The 26,435-nt window shown below is 43.7% G+C and overlaps 1 protein-coding gene across 15 annotated transcripts in view; it reads left to right on the forward strand.

The window, feature by feature from the left end:
* The window catches only part of LOC109854966 (disks large 1 tumor suppressor protein), a 425,866-nt gene that overhangs the window by 201,938 nt on the left and 197,493 nt on the right, over positions 1-26,435 (forward strand). For all 15 annotated transcript variants that reach the window (XM_020428635.1, XM_020428637.1, XM_020428634.1 and 12 more), the window contains one exon: positions 15,373-15,509. In XM_020428635.1, the coding sequence (XP_020284224.1) occupies positions 15,373-15,509 (137 nt within the window). The remainder of the gene's footprint in view (positions 1-15,372; positions 15,510-26,435) is intronic.

The following is a 26,435-nucleotide window of genomic DNA, read 5'->3' on the forward strand; positions in this document are numbered from 1 at the left end:
GCGAATGCTGCAGTTTGTTCATCATCGCAATTGCGACGGGAACGCAAAGAAAAAGCCGCCGCCACCGCGCGCGCAATACGAGTTGAAACAAATGAGCCAGAGGCGTCGTAAATTTTATTCTTCTTGGATAATCATCTCGCTTGCGCGCCGCGCCGGGCAAAGCGTCGCTTTTACGAGTCTGTTAGTTACATCGCGACGTAACTAAAATCCGCCGAGCTTTTCCGCCGGATACAAAGAAGAGCGACGACGGGGGAAGAAGAGAAAGAGGAAGCGAACAGTCTCCTTTCTCTTCTCCCGCGCGTCCGACTTTACACAAGCATACGCTCGCGCACATACACACACACGCGCGCGCTCCACGTACGACCTAGTTATGAAATAGTTTTCCTCGCGCGCGGCGTAACGGCGACTCAGCGGTATCGCGTTTTAAAGCTGAAAGCATGTTCGTGTTGTGTGCGAACGGTGGTCGCCGTATTGTTTCGAGTTTATTATCTTCCAGCGGCGAGCCCGCGGCTGTCCCGCGGGAACGCCAGGAGAGGTTAGATAAAATGGCGGAAGAACCGGTTGAAAGAGAACGCGCGGGGGAGAGAGAAACGCCGGGAAAAAGTTCCAGACTTTCGAGATAATAACACGGGGTTACTTCGATACTGTGCGTTCTGCTGGAAAGAAAAAGAGAGAGAGAAGGAAAGAACGCGCGATTTTTCCACCGACACACAAAGTTGTGTGAAAACTAATTCGGATGGATATGTGATCGGCTTGCATCGACTTCGTTATTTTTCTCAGAATTCTCGGAGAAGATCAGGAAGAAAAGCTTCCTGGATATTTGTGAGAAGAAAAATCATTGTAATGATTGTTACACAGTCTACTTTTCAATGATCATTCTTGCACACTCATCAACAGAGCGAGCGTGTCTTTGCTTGTGAGAAATTGAAGCTACTTAAGTTGCTGTAATTGAGCGATTACGAACGGGCAAGTACTGCGCTTTTCTACAACTCTGAGTACAGAATAGCGGTACAATACCGTCATTTTGCAAAAATAAAGGCAGTTAGAGACGAGCCGCAAACGTTCGTCGCTGTATGTGTGCCGCGCTAATGAGCATAATTAAAAAAAGCCCGCTTCTAAAGGTCGTCAACGCGGGTATACTGCGTACGTGACACGTTATATTATTATAAAAAGGAATATATCTCACGCATTTTGCGAAATAATGATATACTTTTCGACATATATTCATTGTGTGAGAGCGCTGATACAGAAATTACTTTGACACAATTTACATCTTTTCCAAGAAATTGACAAATTAATCGGTTCACAAAAAACAAACGGGCGAGTGTATTAATTGCCAAATGAAATTTTCAATTGACGAAGAAAATCAAAACTTGCAATTAGAATTCACGACAGTCGAAACGGACGGACGGATATGTTAATTAGGTGCCGGATAAAATTTCACGTGTCAATCGAACGAAGAAAATCGAAACTTGCATGCAGAATTTACGGCAGTCAGAAAACAGATCGATATGTATTTTTATGAATGATTTTGTTTTATTGCCTGTTTTCTGCCTGTCTGCCTGCCTGCCACAAGGATGCGAAAAGAGATATGACAAAAGAAATCAAGATATCTAGGAAAAGCTGCAAAACTCAGAAAGCTATTTTGTTGCTCGCGGCCAAAGAGAACAAAGGCTCGTACTGATTTCAAAAGTTCGTCTCAGTTTTAATTTCCAGCGCTGTTCCTACATGTCCCTGCATATTCCGGGAAAAATTATGTTCAAAGTTTCTCGTGTATTACGAGAGCAGGGAGTAGACAAGCGTATTTTTAATTGAAGCGTTTCTTTTTTTTTTTTTTTCAAACAAACAGATGCGCTGACTTTTTGTGCGCGCGCGTTGGTAGCGATAATACGTAACAAAATTTTGATTATGTGTCGCGGAAGTGAATAAAACGCGGCGAACGTTCTGATGTTTCCCTCCTAGAGACAATCTGCGAAAAACTTTCGTGTCCTGAAAGGTGTATTTTGCATCTGAAAAACTTTTGCCCTTAAATTTCATCCCCATACGGACGACGCACCGACTCATAAAACTACTTCGCGAAAAATTTACAGTAGATAATTTTATCTTACGACGTAACGAAAAGAGAAATGTACTTTTCAACTGAAAATTGTTTTCATAAATACATAAATGCAACGGTGTGTGTAAATGTCCGTATACACACATTTTTTCTAATTAATAATATGCGAATGTGCTTGCTCACAAAGTTGTTATTTCACGCTGAAACTCTTCCAATTACATAGATGAGGTTGTCGAGCCACTTTTCCAAATTAATTAAATCTTACGTATGCATTTCATTACTTTGAGCGCATCGTGCGGGATAAACGCGTGTCTCTCTTTTAATGAAAAAAGAACTTAAATTACACCTGAATTATAATATCACGAATCTCGCGATGCGGCACGTGCTGAGAGACGCTGAGAAAAAAGTCAGAACCAATGAAAGAATCTAATAATCGATAAAAGACGACGCAATTGAAGATAAGGGGCGTATTTTAGCAGAACGTACACGTACAAGTGAGCCCCATTCATCTCTTACGAAACTACTGAGCCAATTAACTTTACTTGCTCTCCTTCACCCCTCCCTCTCCCTCTCTCTTTCTCTCTCTCCACAAAGCAATTAGTAGTGCTTGTTCGATGCTGCCTTCACTTTCGTGGAGCAAAAAACCTCGTTCCGTCTAGTCACGAACATCGCAAAACGCAAGCACTACTTCCGCGAGTGATCGACCATCGTAGGACGACTTCTTTTGTCCGAGTCACACGCCAACTATTTGTTTGCCAGGAAACAGAAAGCGACACAAAGATCTGGTTCTTTCAACTGGCATCCTTTTGCTTCTTATAGTAAATAGTAAATGTACTTATTATATTATACACAGGAGACAAAGAGAGTATCAGGTAATGCGAATTCCGCGAAGGTAATTCACCGGAAATAGGGGGCAAGATGGAACGCGGCTAATTATCCGCATCTGCGTAACAATTACGACACGTCAGATTAATTCGGCTACCGGCTCTGCCTTTTGAAGGTGAATTCTGCGAATCCCGCGCAGTGTTATATCCGTCCGCATGAACGGTGTTGCAGCCTGAATAGATAATTAGCATTAATGAAGATGCCGGCGTTTTCATGTGAAGGTCACGAGCATAATGGTTAGAGTAATAATAGTCCGCGCGCGATTCTCCGAGCAATATCGCGCACCGCGTATGTATGTGTGTGTTTGTTTGTGTGTATACGTTGCGCGAATGCACAGTTTAATGATTACTTGCCTACAGGTGTTGAATCTGAAAACATTAATTGGCCAAATAGAACCGGAAAGATCGTATTATTCCTGTTCAGTTCCCGTCGAAACTCGGAAATCCCTCTATCGCTAAACTGCACTTTTTTGCGATAAATGTTCCTTAAGTCGCGCTTTATCTCCCGCTTGCAATCTGTGAAGAACAGATGCTTCTCTCTTCATTTCTCGTAAATAAAATGCGGTGAAACAAGAATGGCAATTATTGACGAATATATCCGTGGAGTGTTCGGGGATTCGAAGAAACGAACAATTCTCCGCTAACGTTCCCGAGACTGGGATCGCATCTGCGTCCCGAACCGATGCGATGTGTTTCCGGAATTTCCTTAAACGCGTTCCTCGACCGCGCGCGTTCGCCGACTCGAATTCTCCCAAAACGCGTCCATTGTCGGAGAACAATAAAGCGAGTCGCATTAAAACGGAAGAGCAGAAAACAGTCGAATTCCGAGCGCATAAGACTGATTCTTCATAGAATTCGAAAAAATCGAAATGTTGCATAATTTTCTGAAGCGCGGCGCCATGCAGTCTCAATTTTTTTCTTTCTCTTTGCGCGTACGCTTTTGACTGTTTCGCTTCCAGCAACAGAGTAAAGTAGTTTGCTGCTATAAAAGTTTTGACAGAATAAATTGCTCGAATTTCGCTAACCGAAAACATATCGCGAGGATCAACGGCACGATAGATGCGGGAATCGTGTTCATTCTACTTGCATCTCGGTAACAATACTCGTAGACAATGGAAGAAGTAGTGCGATACCGATTCTCTCTCTCTCTCTCTCTCTCTCTCTCCTTCCCCTTTTCCCCTCTTCTCGAGGAAACCCGACTCGACAATGAAATTTCTTGCACAATACCGGGCGCGGGCAACAATGGCGGAACCGTTTCTAGCGCCTGGGCTCGACTCGCGACGTCACGTAGGAAACTCGATTTTCTCGCGATTAAGTACCTATTATTATACGTTATGACTCATGCGCGAGAGACGGTCCTTCGAGAACCGTCGCATAATTGCGTCAATCTGAGGTAGAGGTAATATATATGACGTCGCCCGGGAAGCTCCTCGTCTCGTTGTGAGATTTTCGCGACGTTTTTGATTTATTGCGTGTGAAACATGACGAAAAATATTCATTCCGAAATTATGAATTACTCATCTGCATCGATATTTCCATTATTCACATTTCAGATTAATTTTTCGATACAGTGTAATTTTCACGCGACGACGGCAACTCTCTCTCTCTCTTGTGCCGTGTATATTTTCGATAATCGAACGTGATTTATGAATCTCTCGGAAATTACTCGATCAGCTCCACGACAGCGCCGACCTGTTTAGTATATTCAAAAAAAAAAAAATAATGTGCTGCGTGCGGTTAATTTTTTTTCTTGTCGTGATGGAAGACGCGTTACAATCGAGAGGACAAACTTTTCTTTTTCGCAAAGCAATTAAAAATGATGATTAATGCGAAGATGAGAAATCGCGACAAGAGTGAAACGGCTGGTGGCCGATTGATAGAGAAAAAAATTTGATGAGAAATATTAGTATTGCATCCCGCGGGCCCATCAGCTGACGTAATTTGCGACGAGTAATTAGAAAACTGCGTTCGATAGCGCAAATTCGCTTCCGCGCCCGCGCAACGTTAGCTTATATAAACCGATTATCAACGCCAGTCTCACGGAGCCAGCCGGCCGATAATAAATATATGAAAGGTTTGATAAATTGCTTGCCGCGCAACCGGCCTTCAGACAGTACCGCCGCGCGACGTCCGCCATTTATCTTATCCGATGTACTCCATCGGAACTTGATCGTTTTCGAAAGAGCCCTCGAGTTCGCGCGCGGAAGAACCGTACGTACGAGATAGCATATTGGAGATTAACCGTTACATAATTCCGTTGACGTGCATCAATTTCGCGGCGCCTATTCAAACGCGAGTTCGAGCGCGCTACACGAACCGATGAACTCCGCGAGAAATAATAAGAACGAGACATTCGCGAGTAATTTCCGTCGCGCATTTCACGAAAAAACGTTTTGCACGAACACATTTTGCGAGTCGAGAGTGTGCAAATTATACGCCGGTCCGTTTTGTTCAGTCACGTGGAATCACGTCTCACGTTTTTCCACGAGACAGGGATTTTACCGCGATTAATTAGTTACTCGCGAACGTGCAAGACGTCGAGGTAATCCCGGATTTACTGAAAACTCGTTGAAAGTCAGAAATAAACAAAGCGCGCGCGCGCACACCGGTCACCGCGCGAGACAAACAAGGATTAAAAATGAATTAGCCCCTTCCGTGTTATCGTCTCTCGTACAGCCAGGGAAGGGTTATATATATGTACGTTGCACGGTCATCTCACGAGGGAAGAAGATATTCGATGTGACCGTTTCCTCGCTCGGGAGAGACGGGAAGGAAATGAAGACGAAAATTAATGCGCTCGCTGGCGCGCCAACACTTCTTCCTTGAGAAAAATAGTGAATTACGATCACAAAGATCGTGACAATATGCACTCGCAAAGAATATTCGGAGAGAATACTTCCTCGATTAATTTTTTCTTTACATTCGTGCAAATTTCAAAAAAGAACAACAGAGATCAAGAGGTACGTTTTTAAAGACACGTCACGACGCTTTATGGTTGATATCATCACTTGTACTGGTAAGAGTAGTTACGATATATACATGTAAATGACTTTAGTATCTTCTGAATATTAAACTTCGAGTTTATTCAAAGCTTATTTGTTCTTCAATTGATTTACCTGTGCTTGAGAAAATCAAATATGTTTTTATATCATCGCGTGTATTTCTAAATGTCTGTTTTGCAAAATCTCGTCATCTCGAGCTGCAAAACGCGTCCGGCTAAAGTAAGCAGGACGACGAGAGTCGAATACTAATTAATACCGTTCTGTTTACGTGTCAGTGTGCAATAAATGAGAAGCTTTGGAAACAGCCATAACTCACTAAAGAGTCATGCCGCCATGTAATACAGAACTGATACGTTGCAAAAGTGAGGTTTTTAATAAACTGAGACGTTCCAAGCCTTCTTTCGCGGCAAATTGAACATATTTCATCGTGTAATATCTAGTGACATGTGATAAGACATTCACTGTTTGAAAAAAGAGCCTGAGAAAGCCGGCAATGTTTTTTCGATTCATATGCGTTGTTGCAAACGTGATGGTTTGTTTTTTAAATAAACGAAGACAGATCTTTTTCTGTGACAAATTGAACATATTTCATCGTATAGAATCTATTGGCATACAAGCTGAAACTTATCAGATTTCATAATGGTTGCTTTTTATGTTCACGTAATAAAAGAAAAAAGTTTGTAATGTCATCCTCTGTATCTTTTGAAAACTTCTTTTTATTCAAATTTCACGCGATGTAGAAAGAAGAAAGGTTTTTTTATCAAATTAACTAAGATTCAAGGGTCATATATATGTTTTTAAAACCAACTGCGAAATTTGACAGGTAGGAAGAACCGATACGCTAGATGTTTTGCGGGATAAATATATCGGAATATATATTTCATTTGCATCACATATATGTTGTTTTATATTCCACTAGACTTGAGCGTAATGATTAAAGTTTAATCGCTCTTTTTTACGTCGAAACATTCACAGATGTGGAAACATCGAAATAAACCCGGGCGAAAGAGAATTCGACGAGACGCCGCGTTAACGTGTGTCGTGCCGGGGATTACTGTCGATAAAACGCCGGAAAAAAAACGTCGGCCGCGCGCACCGTAATAAACGTTTGCGACGATTTTTATCGGGTACATCGCCAGGCGTCAGCAACGCCGTTAACGCAATCACGACAGCCAACGACAACGACGACGACGACGACGCGTCGACGTCAGATTTTTGCAAAGTCGAGCGGCGGTCGCGCTAACGAAGCGACCAGCGCCGACGCGGTTCTACGTGTAATTAAATCCGCCGGTTGTAAAACGTAGTCGTAGAATTGCTAGCCGGTGGTTTTCAGGTGTCTCTTACCCGTTCCACCTTTTTCCGCCGGCTATCCGCGAACCGCCACTTTCCGCTCTCTCTGGACGCGCCATTCCGCTCGCATAATCCGATAAACGTGATCCGCATCTTGAACGGGAATTGGTATCGGACGGAGGCATCCTCAACAAGTTCAAGAGGGAGGATCGTCTCGCCTACTGATTCGATCGACTGACCAAACTATCTTCATAAACGTCCTCTCTTGTAATTACAAAGAAAACAAAATGAATCAAACACGAGCAACACACACGTACGTTCCGCGTGTTATTCGATTTCATTTCATTTAGAAACTCGCATTTATATTCGAAACATGGATAATTGACGCTCTGGTGTCGAGGGGACGAGACAAATTTAATTTTCTCTCTCTCTCTCTCTCTCTCTTCCTATATTCGATAGAACAAAAATATGTACGTAATTAAACAGATGATCTAATTATACACATGTATCTCTTAACGGTGAATATTTACGACGCAAAATGTGTGTGGATATTCACAGATAATTTGGCTGAATATCGACAAGCACGCGGCGGGCGGTATTAAAGCCGCAATATTCCCTTGCTCGGAGTTCTCACGGTTCTCACGTATTCGGGTTGAAGGAGAGGTTTATATCGCCTTTTAACCTCTGCCTTTTAGCAAACTTCGACTGCGCAGCGCCATTAATCGACTGTGCGCAGATACAACTCACTCAGATGATGCCCTCTGGTCGATCAGCAATATCTAGTTACATTGTGGCAATCTCTTTGTTTCGCGAAAATCAGGATAATCATGTAGGCATATGTAAGAATGGCAATTTCAAAACAACTATGCGCTATGTAAAATACAAGAAGTTTAAAGAACACTTGCTTGAAAGTTTATATTATTATTTCTATTATTTTTATATTGTTAACCTTTCGTGGACAAACTGAGTCTTCCAAACCCATCCAAAAATTTCAAAACGGTGTCTCTAGTAAACATTAGTTTTTTTCAACGCTTATATCTTCGAAAATACTAAAGATTTTTTCAATTTTTTTTATCGACGCAGAATCGTTCAAACTTCCGATTCAAAAAACAAAAAATGGTAAAAATATTAGTTTTTCACGAAGGTATTTGATTTTAAAGTTGCGTAGGTCTCACAGACCCAGTCTGTCAAACTAGTAGGCGTTTTTGGAGTTCACGAAGAGTTAAAATGTGTAAAATACCTGCGTAAAAAAATTGTTTTGTGTGATGTGTCATCACTTTTTATTTTGGAAACAACTTTTTTTATCCCTGAAACTATTGCTCAGTACGTTAACCAAGAAATGTTTCCTGTTACGATATTTGGTTTCTCTCTCTCCCTCTCAGTGTGTATAACATCCTAACTAATCACAAATCTAATCAACGAGCGCCCTCGTTACGAATGCTACGCAGCGGCAAATTTGCTTGAGATCATTGTGCATAATATTGCGCTTGTGTGCGTGTGTGTGTGTGTGTGTGTGCGGATATATCCGCCAGCCATGCTCCGAGTTCTCTCCCGCCCGCTTGATTGGAGAAACAGAAGTCGAAGCTACAGGGCGAACGTACAATATATATGCAAATAATATAGCTTCATTAAGTAATTATCTTTGATCCCGAATATATACATATGTACTTTAAAATATACATATATACTATACTGCTAACGCTGAAATAACATGTGTATAAATGGATAAATATTATCTCGTATAATATCGCTGCGCTATCAAAGATAGCATTTTACAGACTCCGCGGTAACCTCGAATCCGTTCCCTTCCGGTTTAATTAACTCCCATTCATATAAACGTCTGAGTTTACGCATTTCACACGTACAACCGCGGTTATTCCTCGGCACAACGCAAACAACGCGACGCGCAAATAATTCGAACGAGTTGTGTGTGAAAAATAAACGTGGCCGATCGCTATAAGCGATTTTACCGTACGCGCGATAGAATTTTCGTTTTATTCGGTCGCGTTGCAGCTGTGTGATTTAACTCCGCAACGTTATGTGTCGCGCCGCGCCGCGCGCCGCGTTTGCTTCACGCCAGCAGCGCGTTTCACGCGATATCCGACGTAGAGCTATGCGAGCTCTCGCCGCTGATCCTCTCGCACGACTTCATTCTATCTAAAACTCGCGACACGGTACGAAATTGCGTTAGTAACGGATAGATTGAATGGTTCTTTTAATGGTTTCCCGCATGAAACTGCGAAATTAAAACTCGCAATGAACGACAGGTGTAGAAAAGTATGTGAACCGTAAAGAGAAAAATTAAAAATTTGAATAAACTTATAGAAGCTGCACTGTTGAACGTGATTTTATAAAATTAACAAGTGAACAAATATTGTTAATTTATTTTATATATTTAGAGACGTCAGTTAACGTGTTAATCTGATGCTGTAAATTCCATTTTTTTTCCATATAAATAACGTGTGCTACTTCTATATCTGTAGCACGATTATTTCTCCAGTGATCCGCGCTAAAGTTCTTTATCCGAAGTTCTCTTCTCCGTCTCGAAACACTCTTCTCATTTCTCTCAGAAGAACACTTGTGAAGTGTCGATATATTGTCGAGGCGAGTGCCCGCGTACATGAATATAATTACACTCGGGAAATTTCGCTGCAGTGCATTAAGCCTTTGGCACGAAATCAAGCGTCGATTCTCCCGCGCCGAGTCTCCGCAGGATCATTGTAATTATACGATGCGCGACTCCTACGCGAGAAGAACGCGAGAGTCGTTCGATAAGCGGGCGAGATCCGGAGAATAATTTCGTCCCGCGCTTTCTCTCTTCTCTTCGAAAACCGCCGTCTCGCTTGTACCACACGAAATTTGTTGCGGTTTTGAAACTCGCGAAAACCGCTATCCGTAGTTCTCTCGAAGACCTGTCAGTCACGGTGTAGAAACTACGACAATCTCGGCAACACGAAGGATGTCCTTTGTCACGAAATTGTTTGAATTATTCTCGTATTTTCGCACCGAACATTTTACATCGATTGAAAATACTCGATCGATCGCGTCATTACGCGACACACAAATATACATGATAATAACGGGATTAATCCCTTTGTCCTTTCGCGTCTATTTGCTTTTGATCGTCGAGCTCGAAATTCGCTCGAAAAAAGTTAGGCGTGTCATTCGGATTGAAACGCTAGCGACGGATAAATTTACAGCGTCCGCCCCGCAAATTCACTCGTGGCCCAAATGTATGTGTACGTGTTCGCGTGCGAACATTACGAACTATTTCGCACGCCCGGAACGACGCGACGTCGGTCGGCTACTACACGTGGCGCCGACGCGTTAACGCCCATCCCTCGTACTTCGTCGAAGACGGAAGTTTAGCCCTCATGCGACACGTAATTTCCACACCGACGGAACTTTCCAGTTGCGCGCGGAGAGAGTTGCGAAGAGAGAACGAGGCGAAGAGACGAGGAAGAGGAGAGAACGTGAAGGAAGAGGAGGAGAAGGAGAAGGAGGAGGAGGAGGAAAAGGACGACGACGACGACGACGACGACGAAGCCGACGATAAACTGGAGCTCGTTAACATCAACCGTGGAGACCTGACCGTACGAGATACGCCATTTCTGTAAATAACTTTGACCCCTTCCCGCTTCTCCCGCTTGAACTTTCCCACTTCCGTCCGGATCTGAAAGGGAAGAGAAAGGAAAGGGCGAGAGATAGTCGCGAAACGATCTTTTTATGGGGGCGGAAACTGTGGGAAATTAAAAATTATTCGTCGTGTAAACGTTTGCGCGGCGTATCCTCCCTGGAAGGACTCCACGGAAAATGACGGAAATGGGGACAATAGGCGTCGAGTGAATAAGCGAAAAGCGCTTGATTTTTTTGTTTCGTCGTTTCCGAAGAATATGACGAGAGGAAAAACTGAAAGGGAAAAATGTTAATTTTATTACGTATTGCGAGCTTGAAAAGCGTTTAGTAACTTTTCAGCGCGCGTGCACGTCCACATTCGCACACGTGATTCGCGCTTAAACCTTTTCCGGTGATAGAGCGCGTGCGGAAGTTGAATTCTGATACGGATGATTTCATTTAATGACGACTTTACTCCTCGTCGTTTCGCCATTGTTTCGCCGCTGCTTCATTATTTTAAATCAAGTACGAGCGGAACAGAAAAGTACGTATGAATATTTACGCCGTGTACATTTACGTAACGTCTCGTTTCGGCGACGCGTGAATTCGCGAGAATTCCGCGCTTGTGAATTTTGACGTGTCATCAGGTTCGTAACAAAACCGCGGGCCAAAATATACAACGCTCTCTCGTCGAGACGCATTCAAAAGGTACACTATTTCCGGCTGTCGAAGCACATTATGAAAAACAAGCCCGTCAAAGTGGCAGCATGCAAATTTTTTTAATCGCGTCCTTTTTTTTTGCGCCGCTATCGCGGCAGATACACAAATTGGTTTAATACACCGCCATAATATGTAATAAAGCACTGCGCGCGCTCGTAATTCCGCGAGAGAGAACAAAAAAAAAAGAGAAAGAAAAAAATAAAGCACAACCTCCGCGGTATGCGCGGCAGCAGACGAAGGCAGGCGAAACGGCGGAAAAATTAACGAAAAGCCGGACTGGCGATATTTTCCCTGGACGTGCAGTTGCAACTTTTTTCATCGCACGCACTTTGCGGGTAGGTAACTACGAGGTAGAAAAAATACGTGCGCGAAATAAATCGCGGGTAGGAAAAAAGCCACTCGCGCCTATCGGCGCGGTAGTGTCTGGGAAAAATCTCGAGAAATTCCGGAATTCGCGGAGTTGCCGCTGCGATTTAATCACGCGTTTCTCCCCTCCGACGAAACTCAACGGCTCGAGGAGTGTTTTTCGTCAGCGGCCATTGTTTCTCACATCTCCTGAAAGGCTAAATGTTGAATTACAACGGTGATGTGTACGCGCGAATATGATACGACCGGCAAATATGTACCAACAAACACACGTGCGTATGTGTGTGTGGATGTGCATATTCATGACATAACTGGAGCATCAACACACAGCTCAATTGCGATATCAATGCGGTGAAGCGGTGTGTATATCACGAATCGGATTTAAGTACCAATAATCTAATTATTATTCCGTGCCCATCAATGTCGTACATCGATTACCGATATGGCCGCGTCTCTAATTGCAATCCTAGCCATTGGCCTAGTAAGAGGGCGAGCCATGATGGTATCGGTTACATTGAGCTAATTATGAAGGGACGATGCTGCGAGAATGTACGATCGCTTCGCAATCAGTTAAGCCCCGCAATACGCAGCAGAGCGTTCGTGACGCAGCGTGTACCATCTTAAAATTACGAACATTATTTTTTTCCCGTCTCTGTATCGTTCATGAAATATGAGGTGGTGGGGTTGGCAACCGTCTCGAACTCTATTTTAAATCCACAGCACGACTTCGCTTTCTTTATAATTTCTCGCACGTGCCCGTTCTAAAAATTTTCTTTGAAAATACTCGCGAGTTGAAGGATTGGCGGAACTTTGCATTTCAATGTTATCGCGCGCGTTTTGTATTCTAAGATTAAGACATAAATCCTCTTATGCGCCGAAGGCGGCGAGCTACGCTCGCTGCAAGTAACCTTTGAATCTTTTTCCTCCCGCGGAAAAACGTCAGATAAGTTTCGTCACGGCGGCGCCTCGGCATTCACCGAAAAGGCGCCGGTTCTTCTATGCACGGGATGTCCGTCATCGGAAAGAATTCCGCACGCGTTTCACATACCGACGTCAAACGTCGCGTCGCGCGCGCACGAGGCCCGAGAGAGAAAGAGAGAGAGATTGAAATAAGTCTCCGATATTTCTTACATTCCACGTGAGAAATGCGCTGGTTGATATTTAGACATCGTATATCGTCGTCGTCGTCGTCGTCGTCGTCGGGGAATGACGGAAACGGAAACCGCCACGTACGCGCGCAGCTCGAATGAAATTGATGTACATTTTTATCGCGGTGGTATCAGCACGCCCTTTGAAAATTTATAATGCAATAACGCTCACGAGACGACAACGCCCCGACGCCGTAAATATCCGAGTTGCGCAGCATGCGAAAACGTTTGCGCGAAAGTGAAAAGCTGCACGGCCTCGAGGCAAATCGAAGAGACGCGACAGAATTCGCGCGCATTTCTTTTTTCTTTACGGAAGATCCTCTGTGTCCTGTGTTGCCCCGGCAACTGTACATATTCCCAGTTGCTTCGCCATGCGCGAAAAGTGTACAAAGCCACGTCAAAGTGCTGACAATATTTTCAAATTTTTTCCCGCGCACGGACAAATTATTTTTGTCGCGCGCTGCAAGAGAGATGAGAGAGACGTGTAAGTTTGAATTTACAAGAGCGGAGCGGAGCTCTCGAATTTTCTCTCGACTGGCAGATAAAATAAATTTTTCTCTGCAACTTTTTATCTAAAAATTTTCCGCGCTGCATTCACACGACTCGAGGCAAAAGGAGGAAAAAACCATCCTTTCGAGACGCCAACTACTAGTTAGACTCGCATGCAGTTTTTAAAATCATTGGAATATATATGGAAATGAAAGAGGGATGTGTGTGTGCGATGAGAAGCGAATTTATTTCTTTTTGACGAAGTCGCGCGTGTGCCGCACACGAGTTGAAGAGAAAAATATAATAACACAGCGCACTAGATAGGTGTTTTCATCAGCTTGCGATCTCGACAGTTGGTTACAACAGTGTCGCTCGTATTGACAGACCGAGTGCTTGTGGCAATTTTCAAGACACGAGGATAAACGCAACACCTGTCGTTTTTTCCGAGAGAAAAAAGCGTTATCTTAAAACAGAAATGACGGAGAAACTTGACCAACTAACGAGCATAATTACAGAAAGCTCAGTATTGCGCGAAACATACAGGTGCTGTAATGATGTAACTTGGAAATTACCTTTAGGAATTGCTCACGCGGGAGCAATTAATACGCGGAGCTCTCGGGAGCAATGCCTCAAAGCACTAACCGTAATTTCAATTCATTAACGACTACCACGCGCGCGGGGGGAAGGGAGGCGGCATACTCGCCCCGGCAAAGAAATTGAGAGTAATGCCCGCTACAATAAGCGCAGAAAATTACGGGTTACGCTTGGAAATTACTTTAAGTCGGCGAGATATTATACAGTCCGCGCGAGGAGAAGAAATTAAACCGCATAGATGTACCCGGACGCGCTTTTCTTGAGAGACAGATTGAATTTTCTGCGCAGATCCACGCAGTTTGCGTTTTATCGACGCCGCCAACAGAGATTAACCTCCTGAGAGTTGCTATTAATATTTTTCAAACACCTCTATTTCTCATCCGCAGCTAACACGGATTTAAAACCGCGGCTACCTGAGAGAATCAGAAATCCAGAAATAAAATATTTTGCTTTGCGCAAAATATACAAATATACGTTGCTTGATTATTTATTTTCTCTTCGTGTATATTTGGTTAAATTGCAAAACACGGCAATTACTTAAAACAGTTATCGAGCGGTTCGCTCTCTCATCTCTAATTCAGACGGTGTTCCTCGCGTCTTCTGATTCCCGGTGTTGTCACGAGCCCGGCCTTATCCCGGTCGCGAGCAAGGAATTACGAGATCCTTCGACCCAGACGACCTGCGCCCGACGTACCCTCGACTGCCGTGTGATATATATTCGAGACCACGCGGTCCACTCGAGCACGCGAATAGGAGCTATTGAAAATTATATGACCGCCTTATCGCGCGCAGCTTCACGTTTCTCGTAAAGATCCCCGACAATCGAACAACGCGCGCGCAAGAGCCCCGAGGCCTTCCCGCAACGCATTTATTCCCTTCATGAATATTTATACATACACTCGCGCGCAGCACGGTTTTCCCAATTTTCCATTAAATCCCAGGATTTTCAACCAGATAAATTCGTCGCAAATACGCTAATTGGTTACATTAAATGTATAAATTTGTTTCTGGAAATGGGCTTTCATTGCGAATGGCTTTTCAAATTTTTGAAAGACGTTAATTTATCACAGAGTTGGACAAGCGCGCGATGAAAGAGTTGATGCAGAAATGAAATCGTCGACTGCGCGAGACGCCAGTCACGCGGAGAGTTTAGCGGCGAAAACGTTCGGCGGAATAATAAACCCTTCCCTTTTCTATGTGTGTTACAGATATCCAGGAATTTTACGAGCTGACGCTGCTCGATGAATCGAAGTCGGTGCAGCAGAAGACGGCGGAGACGATCCGCATCGCTGACAAATGGGAGGCCAGCGACGGGCCGATCACGCCGACCTTCGCCCAAAACGACGTGAGTACATTCTCTCCTTACAGATTTATTCTCGCGCGCATCGATGCGTCATTCCGCGCTCGGATGCGCCGCCTTGCATCTCTAAGTACACACACGCGTGTCGCTCGACACGTTTCTCCGATGCATCGACGGAGATTCGAGCGGATAAAAAGATTCGACGCCGCCAAGAGATAAATTTCCACACGTCCGCGTTTGTTACGCTTGAAATTAAATTACACGATATATGAGAAAGAGAGAGAGAGAGAGAGAGAGACGTGATGGAAAATAGATACGATCTAGACTGAATTTGTTTTCGCAAGCGAACGCTAATCACGAGACGTAACTGTAACGTAATTAGCGCCGGTAATTATGATCAGCGATAGTCGATTGCCCTGTATATAGGTTATCGCGCGAATTCGATCAATCGGCCAGACCGCTGATTTTAATTGCTAATTGCGGCCGGATTCCGCCTGCGATCGCCGCTGCGACGTTCATATCGATGCCGATGTCACAGAACGACGTGACATTCAGCCGCGTGGTCGTGCACTATTACAGCGTATGTTTATCTGGCGCATTCCGATCACGTCCGGTCTTCGTTTCTTCCCGGGATAACCCGATCGTTAACGTAATATCGCAACAACGACGGAATTATTATTCGCAATTGCCGCGTTCACTCTCGCAAAGAAATCACACGAGCAATAATACCGAGCGTTATTTTGTGTTTCGGGAGTTCGTTTTCCAAAAAACCACGCGCGCTGTTATATAACTGATATTTTTTTTCCCGTCATATTTCTATTGAAATTCTCTACACAACAAGGCGTATTGCCCGGGTGGCGAGGGGAAAGGGGAAAAAACCGCCGTTTCGAGTGTAAAATTTTAATGGTAAAACGGAAACTTTATCGTTCGAAAAACATTTTGAAACGGGAGAATATCTGTAAAGCCCGATCGACGTAACTTTGTGTAAAATCAAATAACACACTCTCTAACACCTTCTCGCAATTGCACAAACACAATATAATGAAACAATAAGCAGAAAGGGGAAGCTCTACACAGAGAGCAAATCGAGGAATTTTCACTTACGCGAAAATGGCACTAATATAGCAAATTGTAGCGCCGATGATGGGCGCGGGAAATGTGTGTACTCACACATTATACTTTCATCGCCCTCGCGCACTTTTGGGTTCCTTTGAACGTGCGGCACGAGCGGCAACGATGCGACGTTTATATAGCACATTCCGCGCGTTCATTTCATCGCGCGGCGGACAGATATCTCGCGCGCGTGTGTATGTGTGTGCGAGAGAAAAGCATCCTGTGAAATTCCTGCCCTCGCAGAGGCGACGTAAGCGAGAGCCGCATGTGTCGTCGTGTTAAAATGACGCTAAACGTATTAACGTAATGTTTTTTTGTAAATATAGTTATGGAACGCACGTAGAGAAGCGCGCGATCAAACAGAATACGCAACGACGAGGATTTTCTTTACAGAGCGTAACTGTCATATGCGAGTCATCGGAGTTGACTTCGATCAAAATTTTCAGGGTTTTCTTTGTCACAAACAACGAATGAAAAAGCGATTCCGAAAAACTGCACAATAGCTACACTGATGAAAAATATGAATAAAATATAAATAAAAGAAAACGTTCTTTTACATCATTGCATTTCTCTCCGTCGACATTTTTTTTACTGTGCTATTTGACGTGATATTTTTTTGCCGTCTGACATAGAAGCATCGTGAAAGAAACATACAGCGCAACATGTTTAATCCCTTGCCTTACAACATCGTGTGACACGGTTTCGTATTTATTCTAAATTTTTTAATCACATTTTCTATGTTATACAAGATTAATATAGTTTCTTGTTACTTGGTAAAGTCAATCCACGCGACCGGCAAAGGAAGATCGAGCGTATGGCCAGATTGTTGTTGGTCCCAGCGCGTAAGCGACTTTGTCGCTGACTGTGTCACACGTAGTCACAAATTAAATCGTAACGCAGGGGGTTAACGAGATTCTCGACTTGTTCGTTTTCCGACCCTTGTGCTGACGGCTGTAAGAGCAAGTAACAATGTTTCGTGCACCGAGCCAAGATTGCTCTTCTCTCTCTCTCTCTCTCTTTCGACGTGTATCTACATAATAAGCTACGTGATAGGTGGAGTGTCGACACGCAATATGTACGAGTCCCGCGCGCGTACTAATACATAGTACGTATCTGTACGATTAAGTAAACGTTATTGTGTACATCGCTACTTCGATTGGATTAGTCCGTCACGCGCGGTATTTCTCCGCGATGGAAGATCGAGATTATCCCGTTGATTCGATCTGCGTCATCATTTGCTTGACATACTTTAGGATGAACACACATTTTCACTTTTGTATCTACACACACACACACACAGACATCTTATGCGAGTGAATACGCGACAATTTTCAAGAGCAATAAACTTAACGCGAGTTAAATGAAGCATGTGAATGTATGAATTTGGAAAATAAGAACCAAATGCAAAGTTTTAATGCAAATAAAATTCAATACGTTTTGATTTTAACTTTATAGTTGGCAAGACCCTTAAGCATTCGCTTCTATTCCGTGGAATTTTCATCGCCAACGTACCAGCACAATGAATCGTATCAACTGTAAAACTACTCTGTTATAGTTGAATAAACTCTTACAGTTGTTATAAATTTACATTAATCGAGAGATAATTAATATAAGAAAATAAAGCGAGTGATATGCTTTTAAATGATTCAATTTTAAAATATTATCGTGCGAGCAGAAATTGAAAACCAAAAACGCGAGTGGCGGTTTTATCAAATATTGAATATTTGATCAAATATGTAATTTGATATTCTATTTTGCTCACAAAATCGAGTGCTCGATTACCGTGCCGATATTTAAAACTTATCAACTGCCGTGTACGGATAGTTAAAAATGATTTCCCGAACAAAGCGCCGAGAGGAAGGGTTTTGCAATTATCGAATGTATATTGAGATGCTCACAGTGTTTTTTTTTTTTTTAAATAGGATGACATATACGTTTATACAACACGTTAACATTCCTCTTCTCAAAGCTAACAGTTTAGTAATAGCATATGTTATAAATAACATTTGACCGATTAAACAAAACCATTTTATTTTATGTCCTCAAAATGTTTGCTTCAAAACATCGTTTTGAGCCAAATATCAGAAAAAAGGCACTCGGCAATTGAAAGGCATTTAATTATCGAGTTTTCGGAAAGCAATATATATCGGAGGGCAAACACTGTCAAGTGACACGCATCAGCGTTGTTGCAACAACAGCGCTCTCGAAACAACTTCTAATGGCGCATTAAATGCGGGTTATTACCGTGTTGCAACGACCGTGTTCTTCAATGTAACAGCTGCTTTGTTATTCGCGCTAACTTCGATACATATTGCCGATCGGTTGTACCCTCCGTTTGTTTTCCGAGTTTAAAATATATACAAACACACCATCACCAGTTTCAAACACGGCACATTCGCAACGATAATCCTAATTACGTAACAGCACGTACATATACAGGCTAAGTGAGTTACTTTGCCAGCAATTTTCGTGAAAGAGACGAGCTTTGTGTCAATTTTTGAAAAATCTACTCGCAAACACGTTCTTTCCGTTTTTTAAAAATCATGTAAAAGTTACATCGAGAGTACCTCATATTTTTTCATGGTAATGCACGCGGTGTAGTAACGTTTTTTTATATAATGTACATGTACGCACACGCACGCGAAGTAGGTTAAAGAAATATAATTTTTTATCGCGCGCCGGGAACAACCTCGCGGATATTCGCAAATCCGACTTTTTTTTTAAGGAGCGTGCCGGATATCGCCGCGTTGTAAACGGGACGATATTTTCCCTGTTTGTTTTCCATTACTCCGCGGAAAGGTGATCGTCGCCATCGCGCCGTTGGTGGAATATGCGCCGCTATGATAAGAATAGAGAACTGCACTTGGTGTAATGGAAAATTCTCTGCGCCGCTCGCTGTGAATATCCTTTCCTTCCGGTGTCCGCCTCCGGGTTCTTCCTTGCCGAACGAACGCGATTTCCCGCGGGAAACTCTTGAAATCGATAAGGGCCGTTCTCGCGCTCCGGATTCTCTCTGACCTTTCTTTTTCGCGAGGAAAGAGAGGGAGAGAGCGGGGAAGGGGGACAACGGGAGAGATTAAACTGTCGGTGCTCGTCCTGTCGGTCGATTTAAGTATCGGTAAACAATATCGGACAGTAAGTAATTTAATTTTCCGAAGGTTGAGCGCGCGCGCGCGCCGAAGGCTGAACATTTTCTGAAAACGGCAGTTTGCGAAAGAATGTTGCCTCCTCCCGCACCAACGACCTGAAAAACTCGATTACGAAATTACGCCGGTTAAAATGCGCCGTCGCTTTTTATACCGTCGCGCAGTTGCTCGCGGAAACAACGTTTATGCGTCTGTAAAAATATTCGGACGGGAAATACAAACACGTATAATGCCATTAAATTTTTAATATCGGTGGAATACACGCGCACGATAGAATTGTTACGGAAAAAAACTTTTCTCTCGTGCCACATTGAGGATTTTTAGATATACTTTTCCGAGCGTGAACCAACCGGCCGGTTAAGAGCGCGGGATTGCTCAGAGAACTTGGAAGAATGCGGCAACTTTTCTCCGACTCTCCCTGCCGTGCGCGGTGAATTTTAAGCTGGTCGCGCGCACAAAGCTGCTGTCAGACAAAGTCGCTTCTCGGTTTTGCGCGGCCGTCACGGGAGTTGACGTTTCACAGCGCACGCTGGAATCGAGGGACAGACGAGACGTTCTGTTCTCTCGTTCTGCTCTCGTGAGCCGAGATTGCGACTCGGATATATACGTGCTCGCACGGATTTTATTCCTTAATTACTTTCGAAAACTCGCGAGGAAGAAACGTCGGTACTCTTAAAATCAATAGCCTGACCGTGGATGATTTTGTTTCCTTTGTGATCCGCTTGTTTCTCCCGCTGCTCGGCGACAAAGAGAATTTATAGCGGGCAATTGCTTGCACCTACAAATAAACACACACACACGCGCGCGCGGCGTCCGTTAAATAAAATAAGATAAAATAAATGGAAGGAAAGCAGCGCGCGAAACGGAGAACATTACGGATCCTTCGATCCGTTTAAAAATGCACGCGTTGCGGTCGTTCCGTTCATTTGTGCGGAGAGTTGTCGGCGCGAGAGGGAGTTTCACGTCCTTTCGCACACATTTCAAGTTTCGCAAAAGTATACACGTCGCGAAAATATCGGATAACGATACAAAGCTGCGCGTCTCGTTTTACAATTCAAATTTCGCAACAGTAAGCTGCTTTACATATAACTCTTTATCATACGATAAATAGTTCCGCGCGGCGGCAGCAAATATTGCGGCGGCAGAGATTTGTTCAACCGGATGGAAATAAAATCAGCAGGCGCGAATAAAAGAGGATTTGCACACGTGTTGTTATTTCCGAAGTAATTTATTTCAGCCCTTCCCCCTACCCCTCCCTTTCCTGCCCCTTCCGCTGCGCACGGTTTTTCGTCGATTTCTTTCCGCGTGCGCGACGCGACACGCGATGCATTTACTGTTTAATTACACAGACAGATATGCGCATTGAAAATATACGGTCTGAAAAGTTACCGCGATCTGCTGCTGCGCGCGAGATATATACTCAGGATTATTTGTTTTTTCCGGCTATGTTCCGGATAAAGAGGAAGTAACGTCGTCCGATATTTATTGCGAAGAAAAACGAGTAGGTCGTCGCCGACAAAAAATACCAATGTCGTCATTCGCCGAATATCCCCAATTACAACTGTCGTGCTTATCTGACTTCCGCGCGTCTTCCCGACCGTCATTCTGACTTTATCCTTCCTAACGAGCCCGTTATTTCTTATCGCGTCAGTGCCACGAAAGAGAAAGAGGACCGAGAACTCGTTGTCCGCGCGTTTCTCCTTCGCGTTTCTCTCGTCGACGACGATAAGGTAAAACGTCGGCAATAACACCGGGAAACTACTTCGCGACGACGGTGTTCGCGTTGCGTTTAATTTGATCTCCATGTGATAACGACGCGCGTGTCGTACGCGCGTGTTTGTGCGTCAAACACTATGTCGAGAGTCTTCGCTTTCTACTTTATTTCCTGTTCCAACGTTATCGCGCGCTAAGAGGCGGGAAATCACGCTCTCTTTCTCTCTCGCTACTTTGATAAAGTCTGTTTAATCCTTTATCTGGAAGCTCCGAGCAAATATGTGCGTTTCGCACACAGGATTATTTTCCCATGGGATTTTACAATGCTGCGAAACAATAAGTAGAACGTGACGACATTTCCCGTTCTGGCATCCGCGAATATATCTCGCGAATCGACAACAGCGATAGATAATGTCGCGGAATAAATAGAAAATCGATTTCGGCGAACAGAACATCTTACTTTGGCGCCCTTATCCACGCGAAATATTATATGCCGTCCCGCTATCCTCTGGGAAACCTCGTCGATTTTCCATATTTTTCCATAAAGTAGAATAATGTGGATTTAGCAACAATTCTTCTTTTTTTACGCGTTTATCGACCTCTAATAATAAATAGCGAGAATTAATTAGTGGCGCAAAATGGACTTCGTCAGTCGGAATATATAACTTCCATGTAATCGCTCGCTCAGATAAATTGAAACAAAAATTAAATATTTCCCTAAGTAAAATTTTATGAAAAAATGCACTTTTTTTCGCTCCACTTCCGCGCATTTTCTGCGGATTTTTACGGTATACGATATTCGAATTATCGGAAGCTTCCATAAAGCCAATAAAGTCAGCTGTGCAACCCGCACGATATCTCGCCGTTATCGACGCGTCGGTAGAACAAAAGGACATTTACGTAGGGGGCGAGAGGAGGAAGAGAGATAGAAACTTGATGATCTGTCATACTGTCAAATGATTTAAAACATAATCTGACGACGGCAGACAGTGAATGCGCAACGACTATTGCGTCTCTGCTCGCAAAGGTTAGCAAACCGCTACTGTTGCATTCATCACCCCAGCTATCTCTGCGTGTTCTGTGCCCTCGGGGGCATACACGGAAGTAGAAGCTAATATCCGCGGCAGACACGGCGCAAATATACGCGGTCGGTTGCGTTTACGGCTTTAGGGAGCCGTAAAATATTCGTAAATTACTCCCAGCGAGAGCGACGGCTGGTTGCTTTGCCATTGGATTCTCTCGTCCAACAAGTAGCGAGCACGGCCGCTTCAACCCCCTTCAAATTCATACGTCAACTCGGTCGATTTGAATTTTCTCAACACAAAATGATTAATGGTCGTTTTTAGCATCTGTTTTTACGAGAAAAAATTATTCTGGAGACGCATTTTAAGTTTCTTTTTAATTTTTTGTTCTGTTCGCAAGATACAAATTTTTTCCAAGATTTTAATATCATCGTTACATAATAATAGCAAGGAAAATGTTATCGCGAGATCTTGCGGAATCGCAAAATCTGCATCTCCATCTGCAATTCAATTTTTTTTTCCGAACGATGAACGTTAAATTTTCTAGCCGTAATGGTGGCCGAAGTTGGCACGAGAGACGCGAGTTACGACATCTCGTTACACCCCCACAAAATGTATGGGCGACACCCGGAACACCCACTTACGGAAAGAGAGGCATTCCTCGAGGCATTCCCTGACCGGTATCACAATTCATTGTGTCCGGCTTGTTCACTACTTGTTTTGCAGCGCGTTTTTCTTTTCGTCTCGGCGCGCGATTTCTCCCCGGATTGCGTATATCTGATCTAATTTTAGAACGTTTATCACGGAAAAAAATGTGGCTGGAAAAACAGGAAGATTAACAGTTACATGACCAGCGAGAAAAATTGCTAGGCCTATTCGACTTGTTGCGTTGCCAACAATACATTATGTTAGTGAAACAAATTGTTAAACAAGTTTAACAAATTCTTCTCACCGGCCGTATAATAGCAAAGTTGTTTTGTGTAATGTGTGTTGTCATAAAAAAAAATAAATAATAATACTCGAGAAATAACAAATTCTTAGCGTTGTACTAATCGGAAAGAGAAGACAGATATATTGTTATTCGAGAATAACATTATCTTGATTAACGATTATCATATACCCCGAATATCTGGGACACGCGGGTGCTTTTTTGCAACCGCAAACTGCACATCCGTCGCGATTTTGCCGCAGTGCTCGGAGAGAGCGTCGTATGATGACACAGTGTCTACCTACGAGAGCTTGCTTTGCATAAATTCCAAGCAGTGCCGTACCGCCTTCGTCGCCGGGTCGACGAAGAGGAGAGGGCAAGAGTGCGCGGCGGTGGCGACTCGCCAATTAATCACCTCTCTGACAAATTGCCGAACCGCGCGTTTTGCTCGTAACATCGGAAGCACCCGCTCCGTCGTCGGAAACGGGCCGTGCTGTGTTCTTGCCGACGCCGCGCGCTTTCCTCCGCGAGAGAGAGAGATATATATATAGAGATAGAGAACGACGCCTTTCCTCTCCGTGTGTGGAATTACGCAAGAAAGATCCCCGCGGGATCTGCGAGGGCGAGCGGAAGCACGCAAAGCGAGGAAATGGGGGATTACCGCGATTATTAGAAGCTGCTCGTCGGAGGGGTTAATGGAAGCCCGACCCGTTTCCATTTTCGACATTGCCGGAAGGATATCCATGCGCCCCGAGTTTCCTACTCGAATCAGAGAGAGAGAGAGAGAGAAAGAGTTAATATTCAATAACAAGAAATTCTGACTTAATTATTTTGCTTTTTTTTATCAGATGTTTTCAATCTGCTATGTGATACGGAACTCCAATAATTTCGAGCATCGACAATTTCGACTTTTCCTTTACGGACCGATTCCCCGATCTTGAGTGACTGCGCAACTTGTAGAATGCTCTATCTACTCTAGAGTCTGCGAGAAAAAAGAACATATATCTTTTGTATTTCACTACTTTCGTCGATTGCTAACTGGGAGAAAGGGAAAGAAAATAAAAAGATACAACGTTAAAGATACACAACGTTATAGAGGGTAAACATTGTAAATAATACTTGATGAATTAAATTTTTGACAAGTGCGGCTCATATGTCAGAGTTACTTTAAATAAATACCGCGCAGTGCGGTAGATGTTTCGCGATTTTATCTCGACGATGCGATAATCGATCCAAGACGAAAAAAAATAAATATATATCGCGCACTTCGACAGGTATTTAGCGATTTTATCTCGGCGGGAAGAAATCCGTCGGAAACGCAACTATCGCGAAACCTTTGCCAACCGAGAGTCACGATTTTTTGCACTACAGAGACGGTCGCCGTGAGAAAAAGAGAGAACATTAGGACTCGATTTAGCGTTATCTGAATGCGGGATCTCCGTCGTACAGCCGGCCAGCCTCGAGTATTAAGTCTTTGGAATAGCTCCAAGTTTCACGAGTGGTAGGATCGTTACTGCGACGCGGAGAGTGAGACTCGCCGTCGCGCTGCCCTCGTTTCGAGTCCACTACGGGAGACTCCACTCTATATACTCTCGCTTACGGGAAAACTTGTCGAGAGATGGAAAAAGGTGGCACGTTTCGGGAGCGCGGAAGTATTAGTATCTTGTAGAATTTCTCGACGCGCGCGAGGTTACGGTCAAACTTGGCTCGTTCCGCGCGCATGAACTCGGAGAAAGACGCACACGGTGGTTTCACGTGCCGCTCCCGATGCTATGTCGAATGAATGCACAAATAATTAATGAAGCTCGCGTTGCCGCTGACAGCGGGACGCACGTCGTACACGAAGAAACGTAAAATAGGACATGACGACGAGCGGAATTTAATAATGGCCGGGACAAAAATTTTGCGCGCGCGCGTGAAGAAAATTGCATCTACCAGCGTGTGCATTGTAGAAACGAGAGACGATGCGCGTATTTCGCTGCAATAAAGTCACTTCCGTGTAGTAGACGAGGCCAGAGCTGCTGTCACTGAGTGTGGCACACGCGTGTTGACGTCGACGTTGAAGAAATAAACTGACGAAAAAATACTGCATTGCCGCTGCCGTCGCCATCGTCGTCGTCGTATGCCGTCTTGCAAAACTAATTTTTAATGTTCCCTCGCCTCCCGGAGTTGATGCACTCCGCGACGACGACGACGACGTTCCGCAAAACGACGGCGCCGTGTTGCATCGTTCTTCGGTTATTATTTATTGTATTCGCGCGGCCGCGTTTTTCCTTTGCAAAATCCGTTTCTAAAAGGCGCGTCTCGTTAAAAGCTCGCGATGACTCGCTGAAAGCTCCTATTCAATATTGTTACGATAAACGTGCAATGACAAACATGCAAGATGTACTATATGTCGAATCGACGCAACGGTGATTGCCGTGGCATAGAAAAATACGGCAGTTTATTATAACAAGAACTGCAGTCAGATTGTGAAAAAGCGCTTCGTCTCCTCCCCGAATGTACACTTTTCCGTCGTCGTCATCGTCGGGAGAAAATTTCTCTTCGCACTTTATCCGCCGGAAAATGTCGCAAAATGCCATCTGGCTCGTTGCCATTTCCGCGCGTAGAACAAACAGTCGTGTATGAATAACATACTGTAAAGTGGTTTCCAGGGGGTTGAAATTTAATAAAAAAAAAAAAAAAACTTATTGTGTAATGTATTGACAAATGAGACTTACTTGACAATGTAATCGCCTGACACAAGATACGAAATTTCTGAGAAAGTTTTGTTTTTTTCGAAAATTTTATTCAACCCGGGTTGATCAAGTTACCTTTTTTTTTCAATATTTTCTCAAACTCTTGCATTTTATGAGAATTTACGTAGTTCGTAATTTTCTCTGTTATTACAGAAAATTTGCAAGAATAATAAAAATATTTTAAACTCGACCAAAAATATTTCGCCGGAAAAAATAAATTTTCCGAGAACGTGTTTGCGTTAAGTAAACACTATACTTAATATAGTCGTTAGCATGTTGACGGAAAAGGTGCAACAAGATACATGTTCACA

The sequence above is a fragment of the Pseudomyrmex gracilis genome, unplaced genomic scaffold (assembly GCF_002006095.1).
Source record: "Pseudomyrmex gracilis isolate BER0280 unplaced genomic scaffold, ASM200609v1 scaffold_76, whole genome shotgun sequence".
In the NCBI taxonomy this organism is placed as follows: domain Eukaryota; kingdom Metazoa; phylum Arthropoda; class Insecta; order Hymenoptera; family Formicidae; genus Pseudomyrmex; species Pseudomyrmex gracilis.